Raw genomic sequence first — 20,896 nt, forward strand, 5'->3', positions numbered from 1 at the left:
ACTGCAAAATCATAAAAGACCCATGTTCACACATTCTGAGACAACTAGAAGATGTTTTGAATGCCAGCGGGCTTCCTACACCGTATTAGGCATAGTAAAGTGTTGTGATCTTGGTTTTCTCTTTCTTCTGTCCAACCCCTGCGTGTTGTTCTTTTCTAATTGCAAGCAATAACTGATATAAGCTGAGAATGGTCAGAGCATACTACTCATTTCATTTATACATGTCTTGTACAAGTCAATGACGAGCACACCACAGAATGTGAAAACTGCAACATCAATAAATTAGGCAACTGACAATACATAACTGATTAGGACTGTAGAATCGTTCTGGCAGCAAGACTTTAGTTTAATGTGAAACCCTCACATGCTACATTCAGACCCTTTACCACAAGAACAGCAGGACTTTTTTGATACCTAAACCACACAGCAGCTTCCTATGGGTGTCACATATGTCAATCATCTCATTCTCACATTCTAACACTCGAGACTGTTTCTTTCACTCACAGGTTCCTCCTCCTTATTTGACCAGCTGCTGATTAGAGGTGCATATTTTTGTGCATGTTCACCTATTAGTTCTTCACGAAGAAGATGCAGAAATTCATTATGACTGACAACTTTCCCTCTAGGAGTTCTATAAAGAATGCATACATTTATTCCAGCAAAAATTCAAAAAAATTATAGAATGCTTGTACTAACCACCTCCACAAAGTTGATTTCACAGAACATTTTCTTGTCACCTTTTCTGGTCTATATACACCCTGTGTTTCATTTTATTATTAATATCCTACACTTTCTATACTTGAATGAAGGGCAGAGAGAACAAGAACATTTTTTTTTTTCCTTGCCCTGATAAAGAGAAACAGTTGTGTCTCAATGATTCATCACAGTAGTCTCATACAGTGGTGCTTTTGACACACTGACATTGGCATCCTCTTCTCGAACCCACTCACTCTACCAACTAAGCTTATATTCTTATCAATAATTCGAACAGGTGCAAAGATGTGAAAAACCCTGTTATCACATTCCTTCTACTTCATGACAACATATTTCAGAAATGGTTTCATTCTGTGACTGACGTTCATCCTTTCCCAGTTGTGGAAATCTGATCAACATATATTTAGCCCCCACATTGGTTGCTAAGCAACATTTGATGCCAATATTATCTGCCTTACTAGCCACATACTGTGTAAATCTTCACCAGCTGTTCATCGAACATTATGTTTTGTCCTCAACTGTATAGCAGGGAATTATTTTCAATGAAATGATTCCAAACTTCTGATACCAAAGACAATTTGTCTGTTTTGAGTCTTATTGAACTTTGTTTCCAGATATCAGAGAGCTAAAAATTCATAATGTCTTCCAATTTATCCCTTGACACTGCATCAATAAAGAACCTGTGACCAGATGAATGCAAGTCACATGAATATATTTGCTGTTAAATATACCATACTGTATTTTAATAGTTCCTCACTGCACATTCTGTCAGCAATATTATGTATCTTGGATATGTACCTGTATCATGACAACTGGTCTATAAGACCAGAAATATGTTTTTCCAACAATGGCATGTCACCGTCAGGTCAGACTACTGAGCAATATGGCACAGTGTTTAGCACACTGGACTCGCATTTGGAAGGACCATGGTTCAAACCTGTGTCCTGTCATTCTGATTTAGGCTTTCCATGATTACCCTAAATTGCTTCAGGCAAATGTTTGGATGGTTCCTTTGAAAGGGCACAGTCGACTTCCTTTCCCATCCTTCCCTAATCTGATAAGACCTATCACCTCGCTGTTTGGTCTCCTCTCCCCAATGCACCAACCAACAGGTCAGACTTATTTTAATATTTTAAATTCACCTGAGAATGACTACAATGCCGAAATCAAGACTGTGTGAAATAAAGGCACAATTAACAGTCAAATAGCTGAAATGTCTTTCAAAAATTTCTAGATGACTCTGGTCCCCCATAAAGGGAAAATCATTAACGTTAGGTATAGGGAGGCCCAATAACCAGCTCCGAAACTTTGGCATACATTGCAACACCATGTTACTGTCATGTGTAACACAACTTAACATTTGCTAAACTCTTAAGTGACGTGTGTCTAATGAAAATTTAAGTGGTCAAAATGAAAGCTGTCACAATTCTAGGTATACAATGAGAAATAAAGGCAATGATTATAGTTACAGGTCTGCAATTTCTACAGTGCAGTCACAACACTTCAAAGCTTTACAACAAAAGGAAATGTCATTACAGACACAATATTTCAGATCAAGTTACCTGGCTCTAGTGTTAAACATCATGACATGGAACTGAAGAAGGCTGAATATGTTTATATGGACTCTCCCTCCATGATGTTTGTCTACAAGTCTCTAAACCAGCAACCATGGTCACTGAGTACAATAATGGATGATATGCTGATCAACTGTATTCCAAACATGTTAGGTGGCCGAAGGCCATGTAAGATGAATTCACAATCCCTTCTTTGTAGGACTGCACACACTCCATATCACATGTGCCATGGCATTGCCTGACTGGAAGGAAGGGCAGTACGTACTACCAGAAAATGTTTTATAACAGATATTTGGATAAGAGAGTGATCACCCTAAGCTGTGGTTACATTCCATGATTCAGTTCCCACTTGTCATTCTATCCACATGTGAATCACTTCAACTGCAACATGCCTTGTCTAAGCCAAAATTACATATTATACGACAAACTCATCTGCCAGGTACCTATCACTCTGCCTCATTCAGGGACGCTCATATGCTGATACAACACACTCTGTCATAGATGCTGCAAACTGGCAGTGTCTTTTTACATTCCACTTTCTTTTAGGACTTTCCACCAACTGAGTTCCCACCTCTGTAGATGAGGTTACTGTGTGGTGGGGCTCAACTTGATTATAAACCGGTATGCACAATGGTGGTAGACAATATTTTCACTGCAAGTACTTGGGCGAAAGGGGTGGAGTGTGTTTTTTATACAGTTCTTGATCACCAGCCTTTGCATCAACATCCTAGGTTACATTCCACACATCTCTGCAATATCTCGTGAAACCTGGGTACATAACACTGCGGACTGTCATCCATCCATCCATCCATACATCCATTCATCAATCCATTGGATGGGGATGTTAAGCTTGGTGGTCCCCTTATTGCTATTTGAGAGGAGTAGGCTATGTGCTGGTACCACATTTCATCCTTAGTTAGTTAGTTATAGTTAATTACATGTCCCATAGATAATTTGAATGTTTCTTTCACTGAAATTATGTGGAATGAGTCAACTACAGGACATGTATACATGATTAGTGTTAATGTTAATGAACACATTAGTTCTACTCATGCAACTACACTTTTTTTGCTGGCTACCAGGTTTTAAGTAAAAATGAGAAGGGTTGTACAGGAGAAATAATTTTAAATTAGATTAAAACTTACTTTGCTACCTGTCATACATCTCATGTTATGGGCAAATGATCAAAAAATTTTGTTGCTGCATATTGAACTCCTTTCTGAGCCACTGACAGCTTTAAAAATGGGTAATAAAGGTCATTTTCCCTGTAGTGTTGTAAGTATGGACATCACTGTTCTTCTCAAATTGTGATGGATTATTTAACAAATATATGTATTGTGATTGTGCGGTTAAAATGCCTAGCTCCTTCAAGAGGTACCTACTTACTACTTGCTTTTGTGCTATCAATTCTTTCTTTATAAGTGACAAGTTCCCGAGAAAATTATTCCATATAAATTATTAAGTGGAAATATGCTAAATATGTCAGGAATTTGACACGCTTCTTTCCAGTTGAAATTTTTGTCAATATGCACACCCAAAAATTTGGAGCATTCTACCCTATTTACTGACTCCTGCTCATGTGATACATTAATTGTTGGTATGACTATTTGTTGCACATAACTGAATGTAGTGTTTTTTCCTCTATCATCACACCCAACACAAACATAACACTGCACCACACATGCATGTGTTACACTCACCTACATTCCACAAATACATATAAGACACAACTCTCTCATATCCACAAGGAAAGTGTCAATGGACACAGAGGAAGCAACCCTTCAGAAAGATGGCTGAACCACCCCTGTGAAATATCCCAACCAACAATGCCATATGACATTGACATTTTTACCAACTGTGGTCAGTGTAACATTGCCCTTCCTGTTCACTCAAAGACTTGGACCTACATATAAGTGATATTGTTGTTGTTGTGGTCTTCAGTCCTGAGACCGGTTTGATGCAGCTCTCCATGCTACTCTATCCTGTGCAAGCTTCTTCATCTCCCAGTACCTACTGCAACCTACATCCTTCTGAATCTGCTTAGTGTGATATATCATGTTGAAATTTTCACAAATATTAGTGTGTATAAACGTATCTCCAAATCATTTTACCTTCTTTTTGAGGTGGTACATACATAATTTTTAATCAAATCTATCACTTAATTTCCACAATAAATCTTGATTTGTTAGTACCTCTTGCTGCCATGATGATTTTTTCGTTACCATCTGTTATATGTGTACTACATAAGTAAAGCAGTCATGAATCTCAATGTTAATTTAGACCTCAAGTGCTTTATATGGAATTTTCATACCATATTGGATATGTTTTGTCATCTTTACATGTAAGAAACTTTCTCATCTAGTATTTCGTAAACTCCCAGTTTAATTTGAAATCTAAAGAACGGAATATCTGATACTAAAGTAATACCAAATTTTACAAATAAATTTTTACACACATAAGCTATGTAAAATATGGGGATATGAACAAGGGTGGCATAAATGATTAGGTAGTATAAGCATATAAATTAATCAGGGTGGCAGGGGTGTCATTAATTTGCATGGCACTGCAGCTACATCACAAGAAAGCAAACTTCATCTACATAACAACTCTCTTAAGATCTACATTATAGAATTATATTTCATGCAATACAGTTTCAAAGGAACAATGTAGAAGTTTGCACTGTCTTGTGAAATGTGGAAAAGTAACTGAGTAGTTCCCAGCGCCCATTCTGATAAATTACTTACTTGAATATAATTCACTTGAGAAAACTATTAAATTGGACAACAGAATTGCTGGCCATAGCTTACCTACATGATGCAAAATTTTAATATGTCCTCCAATATACACTCATCATTTCTAGACTGCTTTTGCTGTCAACTTCAGAATGTTCACCTTGGAGCAGCCACAAATTTACCAAACACCTACTAGTAACAGTGAAAACACCACAGAACAAGAAACACTGATATAGCAAGTGAACTGAGCATAACTTCCTGTTTCTGGGGCCAACATATGAAACAAGAAAGTGTGGTACCAACTTGTACGAAATAAAATTGGAAATTTCATTCGTGAAGACAGTGCCATCTACTGACATACTTATAACACATTTTGCTCTAAATAATTTTAACACATTTTAAAACTTAAGGGAAAAGGTGATAGCACTAAATACAGCTGCATACCACCAGGAAGAAAAACACTGCATATTACAACTGATCTTTCCTCCCCAAAGAAGGAACTAATAGTCCCTAAAGCTATGGCAGTTTCTTGAACTTTTATGTGTGTCTCCATCAGCAAGACTTAAGTTAAGTACTGGCCAGCAATACTAACAATTTTATGTTTACTTAAACCTTCGTTTTATATATATAACAGATTCTACCACTTTCAGAACTGACTATTTGTAATTGTACTGCTAGCAGAGTAATTATAGTGATAGTGGAGAAAATTCTGATAAAGCTTTGGCATAATACATTTTGAAGTCTAGCACTCCTACCTTTTGCCAAAATTCCAAAACAAGGGTGACATACTCTACCCTCAGCATTGTCCATGTAATCTAAACTTGCCTTCAGACTGCAGCATTTTGAACACAGGACCTAAAAAATAAGGACATAATTAAAACATATTCAGGAAGTATTACATGATACAGTGTTTTAACACTATCACTCACTGGTGGTAAAACTTTCCCCAGTGTTAATTTCTTCTTCAGGGCTCTAGCTGACAATGTTGCCTGACCTATCATCTCTAGAAAGTCAGGACAACTCAGTTTTGAGGATACATAACAAAGCAAAATGGGTCATTCTGTGTTTATTTTGGAAGTCCATCACCAAAATGTTTTCATTAATTTAGCAAGCCTTTGGAAGTGGTTGCTAGTGGGCATCCATCAACCTACCAAATCGATAAAAATTTGAAGTGTGTGTGATTGTTTGTATTCTGACAGACAGTACCACTGTGAATGCAGCTTTCTATTTAAAAGTGCTGAAAACACTGAAAAGAGAGCTCACATGGTGTTAAAGCTACATTAAGGACAAGTGGAAATTGCATCATGGCAATGTGCCAGGCCATTGCACCTTCATTGTCAATGAATTTTTCTGGCCAGGACCCACACCTCATTGCTTTCCAATTGTTGCTACAATCTAAACTGCCCTCCCCCCCCCCCCCCCCCCCATGTTTTTCTTCTTTTTTCATTGAAAAGCAGGTTTGAAACATTGGGACACAATTGTGTACATTCAGGTTTGTGTTACATCGGCTCTAAAGGACATCTTGTATAGAGCCTGGAAACACTACCTTGAGAAGCATAGTAGTATGCTATTTCAAACATTTTTGATTAATTTTATGAATATGTACAGTAAATAACTTTTTATGAAATTTTTCACATTATTTATGTAACTCACCATATATTTGCTAAGGCATTTCAGGATTTTAAAATGCTTTCTGGTATCTGATTTTCAACTCATTGAGATGTGGCAATCAAGTCAATTTCTCATCAAATATTAAATCCAAAAGCCTAATTAACTTGCTGGAATTTAAAACGATACCTTTCATGCAAAGTCAAGGCAAAATAAAGAGACAATGTAAATAACCAAAATCAATGGAAACAGTTTCCATATGAAGAACATTTAAAGCCAGAAAGAAATGGTTGTCAAGTATTCGCAGAGATAACTTCAATCCTTCTTCAAGTTCAAGAGTGAGTATTTGTTTTGTTTATTTCTTAAAAGAGGTTAAGTGTGCTAACAAAGAATAGGCACTTATGCAGTAAGGGAGGTCAGCGACATTTTGACTAATATATCAGATCTTAACTTCATAAGTGTCAAAGAAAATAGTGTTTCATTTTCTTGCCCTGGCAATTCTACAGTTTAGCTGGTTTAGGTTATACGAATTCTGTATCCTGCAAGTTCAACCAGTATAGCCTAAGCAGAGTCATACTTAAGTAGCTAAATATCTCAGTATATCTTTATAATTACTGTTTTTGCTGTTTGTTGTTAGGAATAAAACTCTGTTTATAATTAAGTACATGCACTTAAGATACAGATGACTTTCGACGTATTCTGGTTCCAGTATTTAGTTCTGTTTCTTTTTGCTGTAAAAGTCTTTAGGAAGTTGTCTGTTCAAAAACAAGGAAAGTGGTGTACCCAGAAATGGAAAATGAAGTAAAAACAGTGTCTCAGTCGCTTGTTTTTAATAAATTATTGGTGGGAATTTGAAGTCAATACAAGGAATGTTACTATTAGGGAATATAGTAGGCTTTCGACTTCACAGTGAACCACAGACAGGAAAAATGAATGATTACATGAATGGATTAACAGGCTATCACAAAATGCAAACGGAGAAACTGTGAAAACATGTAAAAAATTAAAAAATACTTGAAGATTTTACAAATTCTTACTTTCTGGGTCAGGAATTTCAGATACATTCCATTGGCCTACACAGCTGTCTTATAGATACACAGCTAAAGTAGTTGAAAGCAATTGTAGGCTATGTTTAGCCTAATAGGTAGCACATAACTGGAAATGTATCAGTTCATCATATTGTCAGTTTTTATGTAAGTTATGAACTGATATATTGATTAGGAAATAGCAGCTGAAATACAAAAGCAAAACAGTGCCTATCTGATAAAAAGCACTACCTTTAAGTATTTCATAGTTCTAAAGGTTACACAGGGTGACAATTGCTTTATATTATTCTGTTACTGTTTCACAGTTGCTTCTATGGATTACACCTGTGTGAGTTTGGTGTCATCATGCTTTCTTGTGTCCGAGGTATGGGTGGAGGGGGGGGGGGGGGGGGGTGAGGTGGCGGCAATAGAGCAAGACATTAAGCAAAAATCCCACCCTTCTAGTGAATATATAAGCTTCAAGGCTAAATTATAAAAAAAATTATCACTGTTACTGAATTATGCTACAAACATCAGTCAATGTTTGTAATTATTGATGGGGCAAGTACTTTCTTCATTTCACCATCTCTTGAAGAGCTTGTCGCCATGACATGTGACTGCATGTGTTTTGATATTGTAGTGTTACTGTTTTACAGTTATGTGTCATGGCCACATTTATCACTTGAGTATTCCTCTGCATTTTAGTTGGGAATCTATTTGTATTTTAGAACTAGAAACTAGCTTTATATACATAAAATATTTTCACACTGTCAATATTGCCATCACATTCATCTGTAGGCACGTTTTTCTTTTTTTTTTTTTCATTTTTAATTACAGGTATGTCATGTTCACTTCCACAAGGATGATGTTATTTGGGAAACATAAATTGTGGACGAAAGGACTGGTCAGTTATTAAGAGCCCCCCTTCAAAAACCACGTTTGAGACCAGATGCAGTTCCATCACTACTCCCAAACTGTCCTTCCTACCTTTCAAAGGAAGAAAGCAGACGTGAAGGGCCACAGGAGAAAAAGCAAAGGCTTGAAAATGAGCAGTTAGCTGCAGCGTTACAATATAGTTTAGTGTCACAGAAGGACTATGAAAACACTTTCAGCTTCAGTTCTTTAGAAGAGTTGATGTTGCATATGAAGGAAGTGGAATTGCCCAACGAGTGGAGTGTGATCGAAAAACACAGTGATTTTGTGTGTTTTTTTTAAATATAATAAGAAAACCAGCACCATTAATCACACATTCTGTCGTTATAGATAGTAATTTAAATGTTTCGTTGTTTAAGAAATATGTACAAATTAAGACATTAGGAAAAAGATCTTTTCCTGTAATTGTAACCAATATCCATGAAATTGTCTGTGTACTGCAAGAGTTTTCAGAGACAGATTGTGGGCACTCCGAAACTTCTATAGATAGTATTGTAGATATAGTGAAAGACAGTCTAGGAGTGCGGAAAGACAGTTTACAGGAGAGTAAAAAGGAGATGGTAGACTTTAGATACGAACAAGTTAGTCTCATAAATGTCCAGAAATTTAATCATAGGTTTAGTTCTACATTTATGATAGTGTGTTGTTTGCTATTTTCAATTTCATCTCATGCTTATAATTTTTTACGTAGCACTTCATTAATGAAAATGCCACATAGAAGCACTCTGTGTAGGACCTGCAGCAAATTTAATGTAAATCCATCTCACGAAAGGCTTGGGGGAAGTAATTTCCTGTCCTATGCAAGACAGAAATTTCAATACTTGAACAGCAATGATGTCAATGTTGTTTTGAGTGTAGATGAAGTTCATCTAAATTCTTATTTGGAATACGAAGGAGGTAGTGTTTTGGGCATGTCATATAACTTGGAATGTGCTGCAAATTCAGCATTTGTATTTATGTTGCAGAGTGTCAAGTCTGTGTACAGGGATGTTGTTCACATTTTACCGGTGAAAACTATTTCATCTAAGGCATAATACTATGTGCTACTGGCCACAATAAATGGCCTTGAACTAATAGGCTATAGGGTTTTTCGTGTTGTAACTGACAACAACAAAATCAATAGCAAAACCATGTCCATGTTTTCTCTGGATAAAGCTGTTAATATAGTTTTTAAACATCCATCTGATCCTAATCACCCACTTTTCTTTTTAATTGATGCCATACATATTGTTAAATGCATAAGAAATGTGTGGCTGAACCAATAAAATGATGGTAAATATATGTTTTATCCTCTGTTTCTAGTTAGAAAAGAAGTGGAAGAAAATAAGTTTTCTGTAGCTTCTTTTAAAACACTGAAACAGATTTATGAAATAGATTCCAGTTCTTTAGTAAAATATTGTCACACATTGTCTCTCTAATCACTTTGCCTCACATCGTTAGAAAAACAGAGCATGAAACTAGTGCTGCAGATATTCAATCGACATGTGTCAGAGGGCATTGAGGTAGCTAGTGATAAATTTGATTTGAGACATGCACCATCAACAGCTGAATACATTCGAATAATAACAAAATGATTTGATGTCATGAATGTGAAATCAATGTTTAAAGGGAAACACAAACAGAATCCTTATATGGATCTGTTGACAACTGATAGCGTTTCTATGCAATGTTTGCTAGATTTTCTAGACTGGCTTGACGTCTGGAAAGCAAAGGGTCTGTCAAGTGGGTTTCTCACAAAAGAAACTTTTTTTTTGCTATTCAGCACACAACATATGCCATTGTAGAGATTGCTCGACATTGTACTGAAAAGTTTATGAGCTATTTACTGACAGCCAAGCTTCAAACAGATGTGCTTGACCGGCATTTTGGAAAGTATAGACAGCTTGCAGGTACCCAATACAATGTTTCAGTGACACAAGTCTATGAAGCAGAAAAGAAGCTTCGAATTCAAAGTGTAATGCCTTTAGTGTTATGTTCTCCTTCCTATGGCAATATCACAGTAGGGGCCATAAAAAATTTTATGGCTTCTGAAGCTGAAGAAACAAACACATTAGACATAGAAGTCAGTGTAACTGTAGACAATGTTCTTTCAGTGAAAGATATTGCAACGTCTTTAACTTTCATGGCAGGCTACTGTGCTCGTGCAGTGATTAAGAAGCTGAAATGTGAGAGTTGCCTTAATGAACTTGTGATTGAAAAGGAGTTGCCAATAAACGAACATATTAGTTTGATGCAGAGACTTGAGCATGGAGGACTGAAATACCCATCAGACACTTAAATATGTTTGTCTACACTTATATTGTCGTCAGCGAACTTCTAAAAGAACATGAAAGAGATTTTCTGGCTTGTATGAATCAATGTGCTATTGCCTGTGCAGTAGCACTTGCTACTCTTCACGAAAATGACTTTTTATTATTTGATGGGGTATGCTGTAATGGACATTCATCCCAGGCAATAATGAAAAGTGTTGTTTGGGTTGGTGTCAAGATATTTTTAAACAACTACTTTAAAAAGGTTAATGGAAAAAAATTCAAAAAATACTCAGCAAAAACTATAACTCTTACAACATAATTTTGAAATCTTTATCCTACATTCTTTTTAAATCGTTAATACAAAACCTGTCATCAGTAATATTGGCACATCAACAAATGCCTCTTAACCTGAACTAATTAGGTTAATCTGAAACTAGTCAAACTTGCCAAATTGCAACTTATGGCTGAGAGTTTATATAAATATTTTAATATACAGGTGCTAACAGCTATGAACACTAAAAGCTTAACTTGAAATATTTATCGAATACCTTTAATATAAAGAATCTTACACTAATTCTTTCTCAGTTGAAGTTTGGGTGGTGAATGATATATACCGGGGGGGGGGGGGGGGGGGGGGGGGGTGGCAGGCAGAAAGGACCAATAGTAATATTTTTATAGTATGTGAAACCTAAAAATCAATTCACTTGGTTTTCCGAGTATGCCTTATCCATAGTATTTGTAATTTGTGTAATGAAGTTATGTGGTCCAACATGGCACATGCCTTTGACAAAGACAAGGCAATGCCATTTTGATCACCTTCCTTTATTATTTTGAGAAAAACTTACACAAACTGTGCTATAGCAGACTCCACTTCTTTTGCATACAAGGTTAGTTTGTTTTGGTGATAAATATAGTTCCCATTCTTCTATAAATGGAAGACAAGAGCAAAATTGCACTATAGTTTTCTACATTCTCTGCAAAACTTTTCTTTGTATACTGAAGTTATTACTATAGCTTGTGATATATGTGAGGAATCTGCCAATTTGTAATGATTCATTAATTGTTACTGTTGAAAAAGCTACTATAGTATTTATGTATTCTTTAGGTAGACAAACTTCAATTTCACGTAGTGTTTGTGGTGTTCCTCTGTCTTCAACTAATGTCATTGTTATGAGTGCAGATGTGCATTCTGCGACAATTGCCTCTCTTTTTCTGAGTTTACTACTTTCTCTACATCTGTTATAACTGTTGTTCTCTCAACATTTTCTTATGTAGATCATATTTGTATATATTTTACTACCATTACAAATGGAGAAGCTGGTAGGGGAGGGCTTTGCAGTACTTTCATGGCCTCCTTTGTGTATAATGATTGGCAGGTCTCCTCATCTAATAGTAATGTAATTGTGGAACAGCTCTCACTTCTGTTACAAGCACTATTGAGTGCTACTAATCCTCAGGTTGACTAATGACTGAGCTCTTTAAATAGATGCTTGCTCTGTGCCATAAAGTGCCTTCTTGTTAGCTCATCTTCGCTGACGAGGAAAATCTTTGAGGTGGACTCTCAGGTACGCCCCCCTGTTGGCTTTTTGAATATATTTGTTTATAAAAGAATATTCAAAAAGCTTAAGCCTATCACAATTGCTTTTCACTCACCTAATCTAATTAATGTGTCCAGATCCAACTAGTGCATTACTGATCATATTACAACACCAATTGACACATTTTTGCACATAAAATGCACTTACATATGGTAATTACTTGCAATTTACAGGGTGACGTAATATAATGTCTATATGCATCACCATTTTTCTACTACAGTGCTTTCATATGCATTCTTCCTACACAAAACTTTATGGTGCAGCATTTTATTTGCATTCTTTTAGTGTCCCAGTTACTTAAAGACCTTCCATTACTACCCTGGAGATAATAAAATAGCAATTTAATAATTAATGTTGTTCAAAATTTATCATTATTATTACTAAAATTATGAAACTTAAGTCTCAATAATGTGCTTATTGTTAATGTTTGGACTTGGTGTCCATAAGTCTTAATTATTTTGTATCTACATAATATTAATGCTGTACATCTATAATATTCTATTGTGAACCACTATAATCTAAAACTTTTCTCATTCCATGTGTTAGTGATTATTGACAAGAGTGTATGGAAGATGAATAAAAGAAATAAATAAATTCATTCATACACAGAATTTTTTATTTCATTTGCATTCATTCATATCAGCATGGTCAGTAGATGAAACTTGTGTTCCACTTCTAAACAATTAAACTGTTTCTAATAGTTTACCAGTATACATAATTTGGAATGATGATCTGTTCAAGTATTGCAACTAAACAGAGCTGAACCACCACCCCCAACCCTTTCCCCCAACTTATGGAAGAACGAAGTATCTAAGCCATTGGTGATTGCAGCCCAAATGTGATGCCAAATGAAGGTAAGTGTTCACTTTTCACAATTATTTCATCACAGGTCAGATCACTTGATAAAACTTCTCAACAGATGAAATGAAAATTTATTACGTAGTCGAAATTTATTTATGTGTAATTCATGCAAACAGTTTGTTTCTAATGTATATATTTCTTAGTACAGAAACATTCTTTCCTCAAAGGTATTCCGTTTAGAGCAGCGAAATTCTAACCTGGTAATCTGTATTGTGAGACGTCATGTAATTTCAATACATAATTGAAAATTTAGTTAACTTACGGAGAAAGAATTCATTGAAATTTGTATTGGCATACCAAAACTTTCTGGCAATACCATTACATACTCATCTTGGGTCAGTGAGATTTTCTTAATGGAAAGAAAGTTTCTTAGGGAAAGGTGCACAAACTGAGAAGAGATATCATATCATTCATTAGAACTGCATTTCACTTAAAAACTATTAACAGGAGAAATTTCTTTAAATTAAAAAAAAGCATGAATACAAGGTTGCTGAAATGGTGGACTAAAACATACGTAGAACATGTCTTTCATGGTAGTGTTAGTTTTTGAAATGACTCATACAACTGCTTATTACCAGTGTCTCTCTATAGGGGGTGCTGTTATAATTTGAACACTATTTGCCCAATTTTTGCGTTTCTTTTTTTAATTCACAGGTATATCATCCAATCAGGTTTTAAAATGGATTTTGCTACATAAGGAATAAACAGTGGCAATAACAGTGTCCATAAAACGTTAGCTGCCATTTTGCTACTTTGCAAAATGCCGTCCACATTATTAGACCTGCGTCAAAGTGATGCAATATTTAACTTAAAAAACAAAACAAAACCCCTAATAGAAAGTCCACGAGAGCATACGAGAATCTTTTGTGGGTGGCTTCAATCAAAATTTTTGTCATTAAAAATCATCTTACACAGGAACTACAAAATGGAAGAATGGTGAATGGTGGTCAGCCATAAAAGATAAATATATACCATTGCAGACGTTTAGACAGGCCTTTTCGAAATTTACAATTTATACTACAGCACTTACAGTTTAGGAATGGTATTGGAAAAGAGCACACTGGCGGCAAACACTTGTACTTTGTATAGCTGACGACCTTTGAACGGCTAACCAGACTGTCATTAAACAAGTCGTGACAATCCCCATTAAAGCAACTTTAAAATAAACTACAATGAAATGGGTCCATTCATTTGGCAGTTTTGATGCCTCAGATAGTGGAAGTTATTACAGCCACTTTTTACGTCGGGGCTAAAAGGTATGCAGAAATAAGTTACAGACAAAAGAGGTGGGTCATTTAAGAAAAGAAATCTTGTAATTCATGAGAGAGGTATGTCAGATTTCTTTACAATTTTTCCTCGTGCGGTTCCCTTAACAGTCTATTGCTGTGGCCAAACGGACTGCGAGCACCGGCACCAGACTATGTGTGTGACGTCACTGAGTGGGTGCACAGGCCCACAGGGGGTGTTGCCCTGAACCAATAAGTGAGACAACTTGTTAAGGGTTATTAGTGAGGACTATTAAAGCTTGCAATCCTCAGCATGGTGGGATCTAAGAACTTGAGTGTAGACATAATCACAGAGGTTTTGCCAGTACTAGGATGTTTAGGTCCTCTATGAGCATTCTGTAACCACTCATTTTCCAATGACATATGAGTGCCATTATCCACATAGGTTTCTCCTTCTGCATAGTTGGCTTGCTGACAGGCAAACAGGTTAGGAAAACACATGGTTTTGATACAGTACTAGTGCCTAAATCTAGACTACCACAACCTATGTAAGACCTTTTTGAAGTTTCCTGATCACATGGCTTTCACGGTTCTTTCTTTGCTATGCCTCTGGCTGCTGCCTTTCTGTTTTGCTTTGAGGGGAGTAGAGCTGTAGCTGGGGAGACACACTCTATTTTCAGTAAGTGGCAGATCTCTGTAGTTGACTGAATCAAATTAGAATTGACGATGGATTCTTTTTTCTTAATTTTTTAAATGCAACTTTACATGTGCATTTTCACAATGAGACGCTGGTAACAGCATTACAGGTTTGGGTTGGACATACTCTTCAATAGTTGGTTTAATGAATGTGAATGCAAACGATAAACCAAAGCTACGTGGCTGCATTGACTTAAAGATCTTCATTTCAGCATCTCACATGTGTTCTGTTGGTTTAATTTCTTGGATTTTCTTCTCTTCACTGAACTTAGGACGTTCCTGGCTCAATACTATGTGTTTCTTTGTGCAGTTAATGCACTGTGGTGGTAATAACCATTTACTTGTTAATTCATGGCTTGATTACACATTCCATGTGTTGCATTGCCTTTATCTCATAAGATACTATGGTGAAGCCTCTGGGTTTTAAGGCAACTTAGGAGATTTGGCGTAATAGGCCTTACTTTCAGTCAAATGAAGCCTGCCTTAAAATACTTAATTAACACCAGGTACTGAAAGTAAACACAAATGCATCAGTTGTCTTTAGCATTTTCATTGTACTGTGTACTTTTGTGGCAGCATTGCATAGCATATTACATGCTCATGTGATTATTAGAAGATGAGCCCTCACTGGAAGCAGCAAGAAACCTAATATGACATTTGTGCACATTCAGTGATGCAAACTACAATATTTTTTTCTTTATTTTGCAGGTTATGAGGCGACAGGAAAGATAGGGATATGATGAAGCACAGTCAGTTGTCAGTAGCTGAATCTGACTATTGCTCACCTTTTCTGAATAGGCTGACTTCACCAAGTTTAACTAACTGTTGACAAATATTGAATAATGTTATTATTCAATCAGTGTATTTTATTAAATAATGGTTCAGAATAGCTAACTAGGCCACTGTCACTTTCCCGCTGAAAAGTCACATCGTAGAAGTGCTATGATCAGTGCAATAAACCAGACGTAAAGTAGCAGCTCTCTCCATGAGGGAGCTGATCACTATCGGGTCAATAACATAGTCAGTGCTCATCCGACAAGTATTTCCTGGCGGCAAACCATGGTGATGAGTAAGGTAGGATATCAACATTGACTTTACAATGGATTGAAATTACAACAGGTGATACACATGGCAGCCGGTTTCCTTAGAGTCGGGTGAGAATGGGCCACACATCTCCTCAAGATGGGATGATGATGATGATAATAATAATAATAATAATAATAATAATAATAATAATGAGCATGGGGCACCCAAGAAAATATTGCAGATGGATTATAGCTTGCTCCCACTTCTCAACTTGATTGATCAAGTCACCAAAAATTTTCACCGAAGTGTAGTCACACATTTCAGTGTGTGCCACAGACACTGGAAATGTATAGATTATGTACTGTAAACAAAACTACTCAAATAGTTCTCACGTATACAGAATACATGGATACAGATACAAATTGCACCTGCAGTCAGGACGAACAATCCCACAACAGTTGATGTATAAAGAAAAAAATAAAAAATAAAGAAAGAGAAAACTTCCAAATTACAACACTTCACTTTTTGGTTCAATACTTACAATGTAATTAGCAATCTGTCCACACAGAATAGTTGCACCACAAATAATTTACTGGGCACAGCTGAGTGAAACTGAGACGTCTTCAACTGTGAACGCAAGAGACCATGAAAACAGGTCAGTTCAGGCTGGCTACGTGAGGTGAGATCAGGGGTACCTGGTTATATGGTAAGCACTGTCTCTGAGGTTTCCTAAGGTTACCACATGCTAAGGCCAAGCAGAGGGATCAGAAGTTAATAGAGCTCATGCAGCAGATAGGCAGAGCCGCTGTGGCATGTTGACCTGATTGATTCACTTATATGCCATGGTTCTGTTATGGCTTACATGACACAAACTGATGGTTTAGCAAAACAAGGACTGGTCAAGCCTGTATTAATACTCCTTAGTTCTAGTCAGAGGGATAGCAGTCTGCCAGCCACCAGTTCTGAGGGCAGTCCAGCAATGCTCTATGACTCTAGAAGTATCAACTAGTGTCCAACTCCACGCTGTGCCCAATGCTGTGCAGACTCTAGTCTGCATTGTGGGCTGCCGCTCACTGCTGTAATCAGTACCCTTATCGAGTTGCTGATGCCGTCACTCCACCAGCTAAATAATATTGCACACTGGCGGACTACCTGTCGACGGACGCACCTCTTCACAGGCTGCTGCTTACATCTGCGGGATGTCGGCTTCTCCGAGTATCGCCAAGACTGTTGTAGTTGATGAGCAATAGATGAATGTTTTAATAATGATGTTTTCATGATGATATGTTCAACCACTACCACTTATCCAATCACTGCACCACTCCAACACCCATGGTGGTTAACTAATGGCCTCCTGACCTCTGCAATCCCAGTTCCACCATCCACCTTAGAGGCCTGCCACCCCTGCCCTCTATATGGTATCAGAAATGGTCACTGATGTCTGTAGCTGGGTCCAGGACCGTGTTTTGATCCACAACATACAGTTCAGCAATATGGTTTTGCTGAGTGAGTTTTATATTTTTGAGGCCTTTTGTTTTGTGTACTGCCATGATAGCTAGAAGTGAGGTGTATAAGAATGTGAAGGTATAATTTACCAAACCATGCGTACTGACAGATTTATTACAGCTAAACGGAAATTGTAGGGAGTACTATTTACAGCCAACGAGGTGCCAGTACTGTAATTTGGCAGGTCACAAACTACATGTATGCAGCCAGTACCAGTTACCTGTAGTACTTGCCTACATTATGGGACGAGGCACAGCAGTGTTCTCGAGTCTCGATCGGATGATCCATCGTATGGATTGATATGATTTTTTTGTACTTGTGCTCGAATGTTTGTGGTAGCTGCCACTGCTTTGTTAATGTGTGATGCAGTTAAAGTATATTGCATTTTTGGTAGATAGAGGTTGGACAAATGCCTGAAAAAATGAGCAATAATGATACAGGAAGTAGACGAATCTGATGAAGCAGACGGCTGAGCTATCACAGAATATTCCCATGTTATGAAGGCATGTGGACACTTCACCTACTTTAATGGCAGATAACAAGTAGAAAATGTGAACTCGCTGGGACAGAAGAGTTATAACCTTCATTCAGTGTACCTGTTCCTTCTGTGGATTCCACTGCAACTAGCCTGGTGCCTCCTTTCTCGAGTAGAGCGATTATGAATGTGTCAGCATTTATTGACAATCTGGAAGCTGCTGTCAGTCTGGGTAATTGGTAAGACGAAGTATGTTTGTACATGACCAAGTTAAGATTGGTGAACAAAGCAATGTCAGTTTTGTACAGATAAATAGATAGTCACATACTACACTCAGCTGATGATCTACAATTTAGTTAAACTATATGGACTTCCAGAACCAACAGAATTTTGGATTACAGAAAATGTTGCTGGTAATAGGTTTACGAAAATACATGTAACTATTATCCTTACACAAATGTGAATCATCCTGTTCACATACTGCAACTTAAAGTGAATTATACGAAATTATCAGTTACCGAGTTAATGGATCAATGCTGCTGTATGTCATTTTGTACAAAAAAATTAAAGTAACAAAAGTATTTACTCTAAGTACACAATTTCTAAGTAGTTATGAAAGAATTTACAATGGAAAGTGGCAACCTCTATTAACTCCTATTCAATTACCATACAAGATAATTAATTTCAAGAAACATAAAATGAGTTTCTTGACTGCTGGGAATTTGCACTATTGAATAGTACATGTGCTTATACCGAAATATGTCTCCTAGCTCACCTCAAATTTTCATCAGGGTCATATTGCCTTGAATATTTTCAGTTAATGACTTTTCTAATTTTCTAATTAACATGCTCTCTAAACAAATTGCTCAGCTTGATGAGGGCACCTTGAAGACAAGAATGGTGACGGATGAATTTCCAACACCGAATATAACTAAACAACTGATATGCTTAGATTATATGTTCATCCTGTAAGTCCTAAATGATGTGGTTTCTCATGGGTGCAGATGAAGTAAGGAAACATAGCTCATTTTACAAGAAAAATTAACACAATATGTGTCATAAATGTGTAAATATGTACACACTTAAATACATAAAATAATCCCTAGGTGGTTGTAATAAAGAGTCTAAAATGAAATAACACTGTTACATGAAGTCACATTTACAGTTATGTGGTATTTACTATTAATAATACACAGATAACTCAGAACCTAATGGGAAAGTATACAACTTTCATTACCACAGCTGTAATCATCAGAACATTTGTTCCTTCGGACATTCATTCATGTCTGAAGGGCATTGTCACCATCATTAACTTTCATGATTAAACAATGAAGTAAACAAAGAGAGAATTCCTCAACTACAAAAAGCCTATAGAATCACCCGGCACGGATACAATAAAATATCTATCACCTGGAATGAAAACCATGGCATCAACAGCACAGTAATTACACCATAAGCAGTTTATACATTGCTGACCTTGACAACTGGATGTGAATCACTAATTCAGGGCACAGAAATACAGAAAGGAAGAGTGCAAAGAAAATTTTTGGCCCGTCTGTATAGGAGGAATGTGGATTATAAAGGAATCTTATCAGCATACTAAGAAAATCTGAAATTTTCAAAATGAATAATGACAGCTGAACCAAAATGTATGTTGTCATTTGTGTAAAGGTTAAGAACAACTGTCTACTTAAAACTGAAAGATATTTTCTGGAAATTGGCATCACAGGTGACATGATACAGCACAAATTTAAATTCAGAACATTTGTCAATTATCATCAATCTGTGGAGACAAACCAAGAACTGGGACAAATAGAACGTGAAGGGGAGAACCGAAGAGAAACTTCAGTGAGATCACCAATGCAAACTCATCAGCTAAATAAGTTCATTTGTGCTGACAAGTTATGCATATCTGAACTGCATGTACTGCGCCTTTCCAAAGTTTAGTTGTGATGAATTGGATACATAATTTATTAATGTCCATGAAAATTATTAGCTTCTTTAAAACTATTCTTTTCTTCCTGTTTATCACATCTTTTATATTACCTGAAAATGGCACAAATTTAGCATCTGTCAATGTCATTATGAAAGATCATTAACAAATGCAAGAAAAAGTAACAGGCATTGGATGGATCCTTCTGAGATATCACCTCCTAAAACCCTTCAGTCCCTGTTGCATATATGTAACGTATATTCCAACACTGCCTATAATGCCATAATATGCTTGAAAGTATGTTGTTTGAACTGTTTTGATAGTGAGATTTACAATTTAAAAAAAAAAAAAATTACTTGTAGCTTGTAATTTCTTACCTACAGAATTCACAGTACATTCTCACTGTAACCCAGAGTTTAAATAGTCTTTTCAATAAGAGCAGTAACAGTACCCTTCAGAAATTTTTTACTGTCTCTTGGGGAATACATTATTTTTCTGACCAAGGTTTAATGTGCTGTTAACAATGGTGGTGTAAGCAACATATCACAAGTTCAGGATGAGCGAAAATTAATGAGTAGATCAGCTATGACCCTGAAAATTCAGGTACTTGCTTGATGTTATTTAGGATAACTATAGAAAATCTAGACTGAAGTGCCAAAGTAACTGGTACAGGCATGCATATTCATATACAGAGATATTTAAACAGGCAGAACATGGAGCTACAGTCGGCAATGCCT

General features: G+C 36.5%; 1 protein-coding gene across 1 annotated transcript in view; it reads right to left on the reverse strand.

Moving 5' to 3' along the window:
• The window catches only part of LOC126298656 (zinc finger FYVE domain-containing protein 9), a 390,138-nt gene that overhangs the window by 225,636 nt on the left and 143,606 nt on the right, over positions 1-20,896 (reverse strand). Inside the window, exon 5 of the mRNA XM_049990071.1 lies at positions 5,776-5,875. Within this exon, the coding sequence (XP_049846028.1) occupies positions 5,776-5,875 (100 nt within the window). The remainder of the gene's footprint in view (positions 1-5,775; positions 5,876-20,896) is intronic.

The sequence above is a fragment of the Schistocerca gregaria genome, chromosome X (genome assembly GCF_023897955.1).
Source record: "Schistocerca gregaria isolate iqSchGreg1 chromosome X, iqSchGreg1.2, whole genome shotgun sequence".
NCBI lineage: Eukaryota > Metazoa > Arthropoda > Insecta > Orthoptera > Acrididae > Schistocerca > Schistocerca gregaria.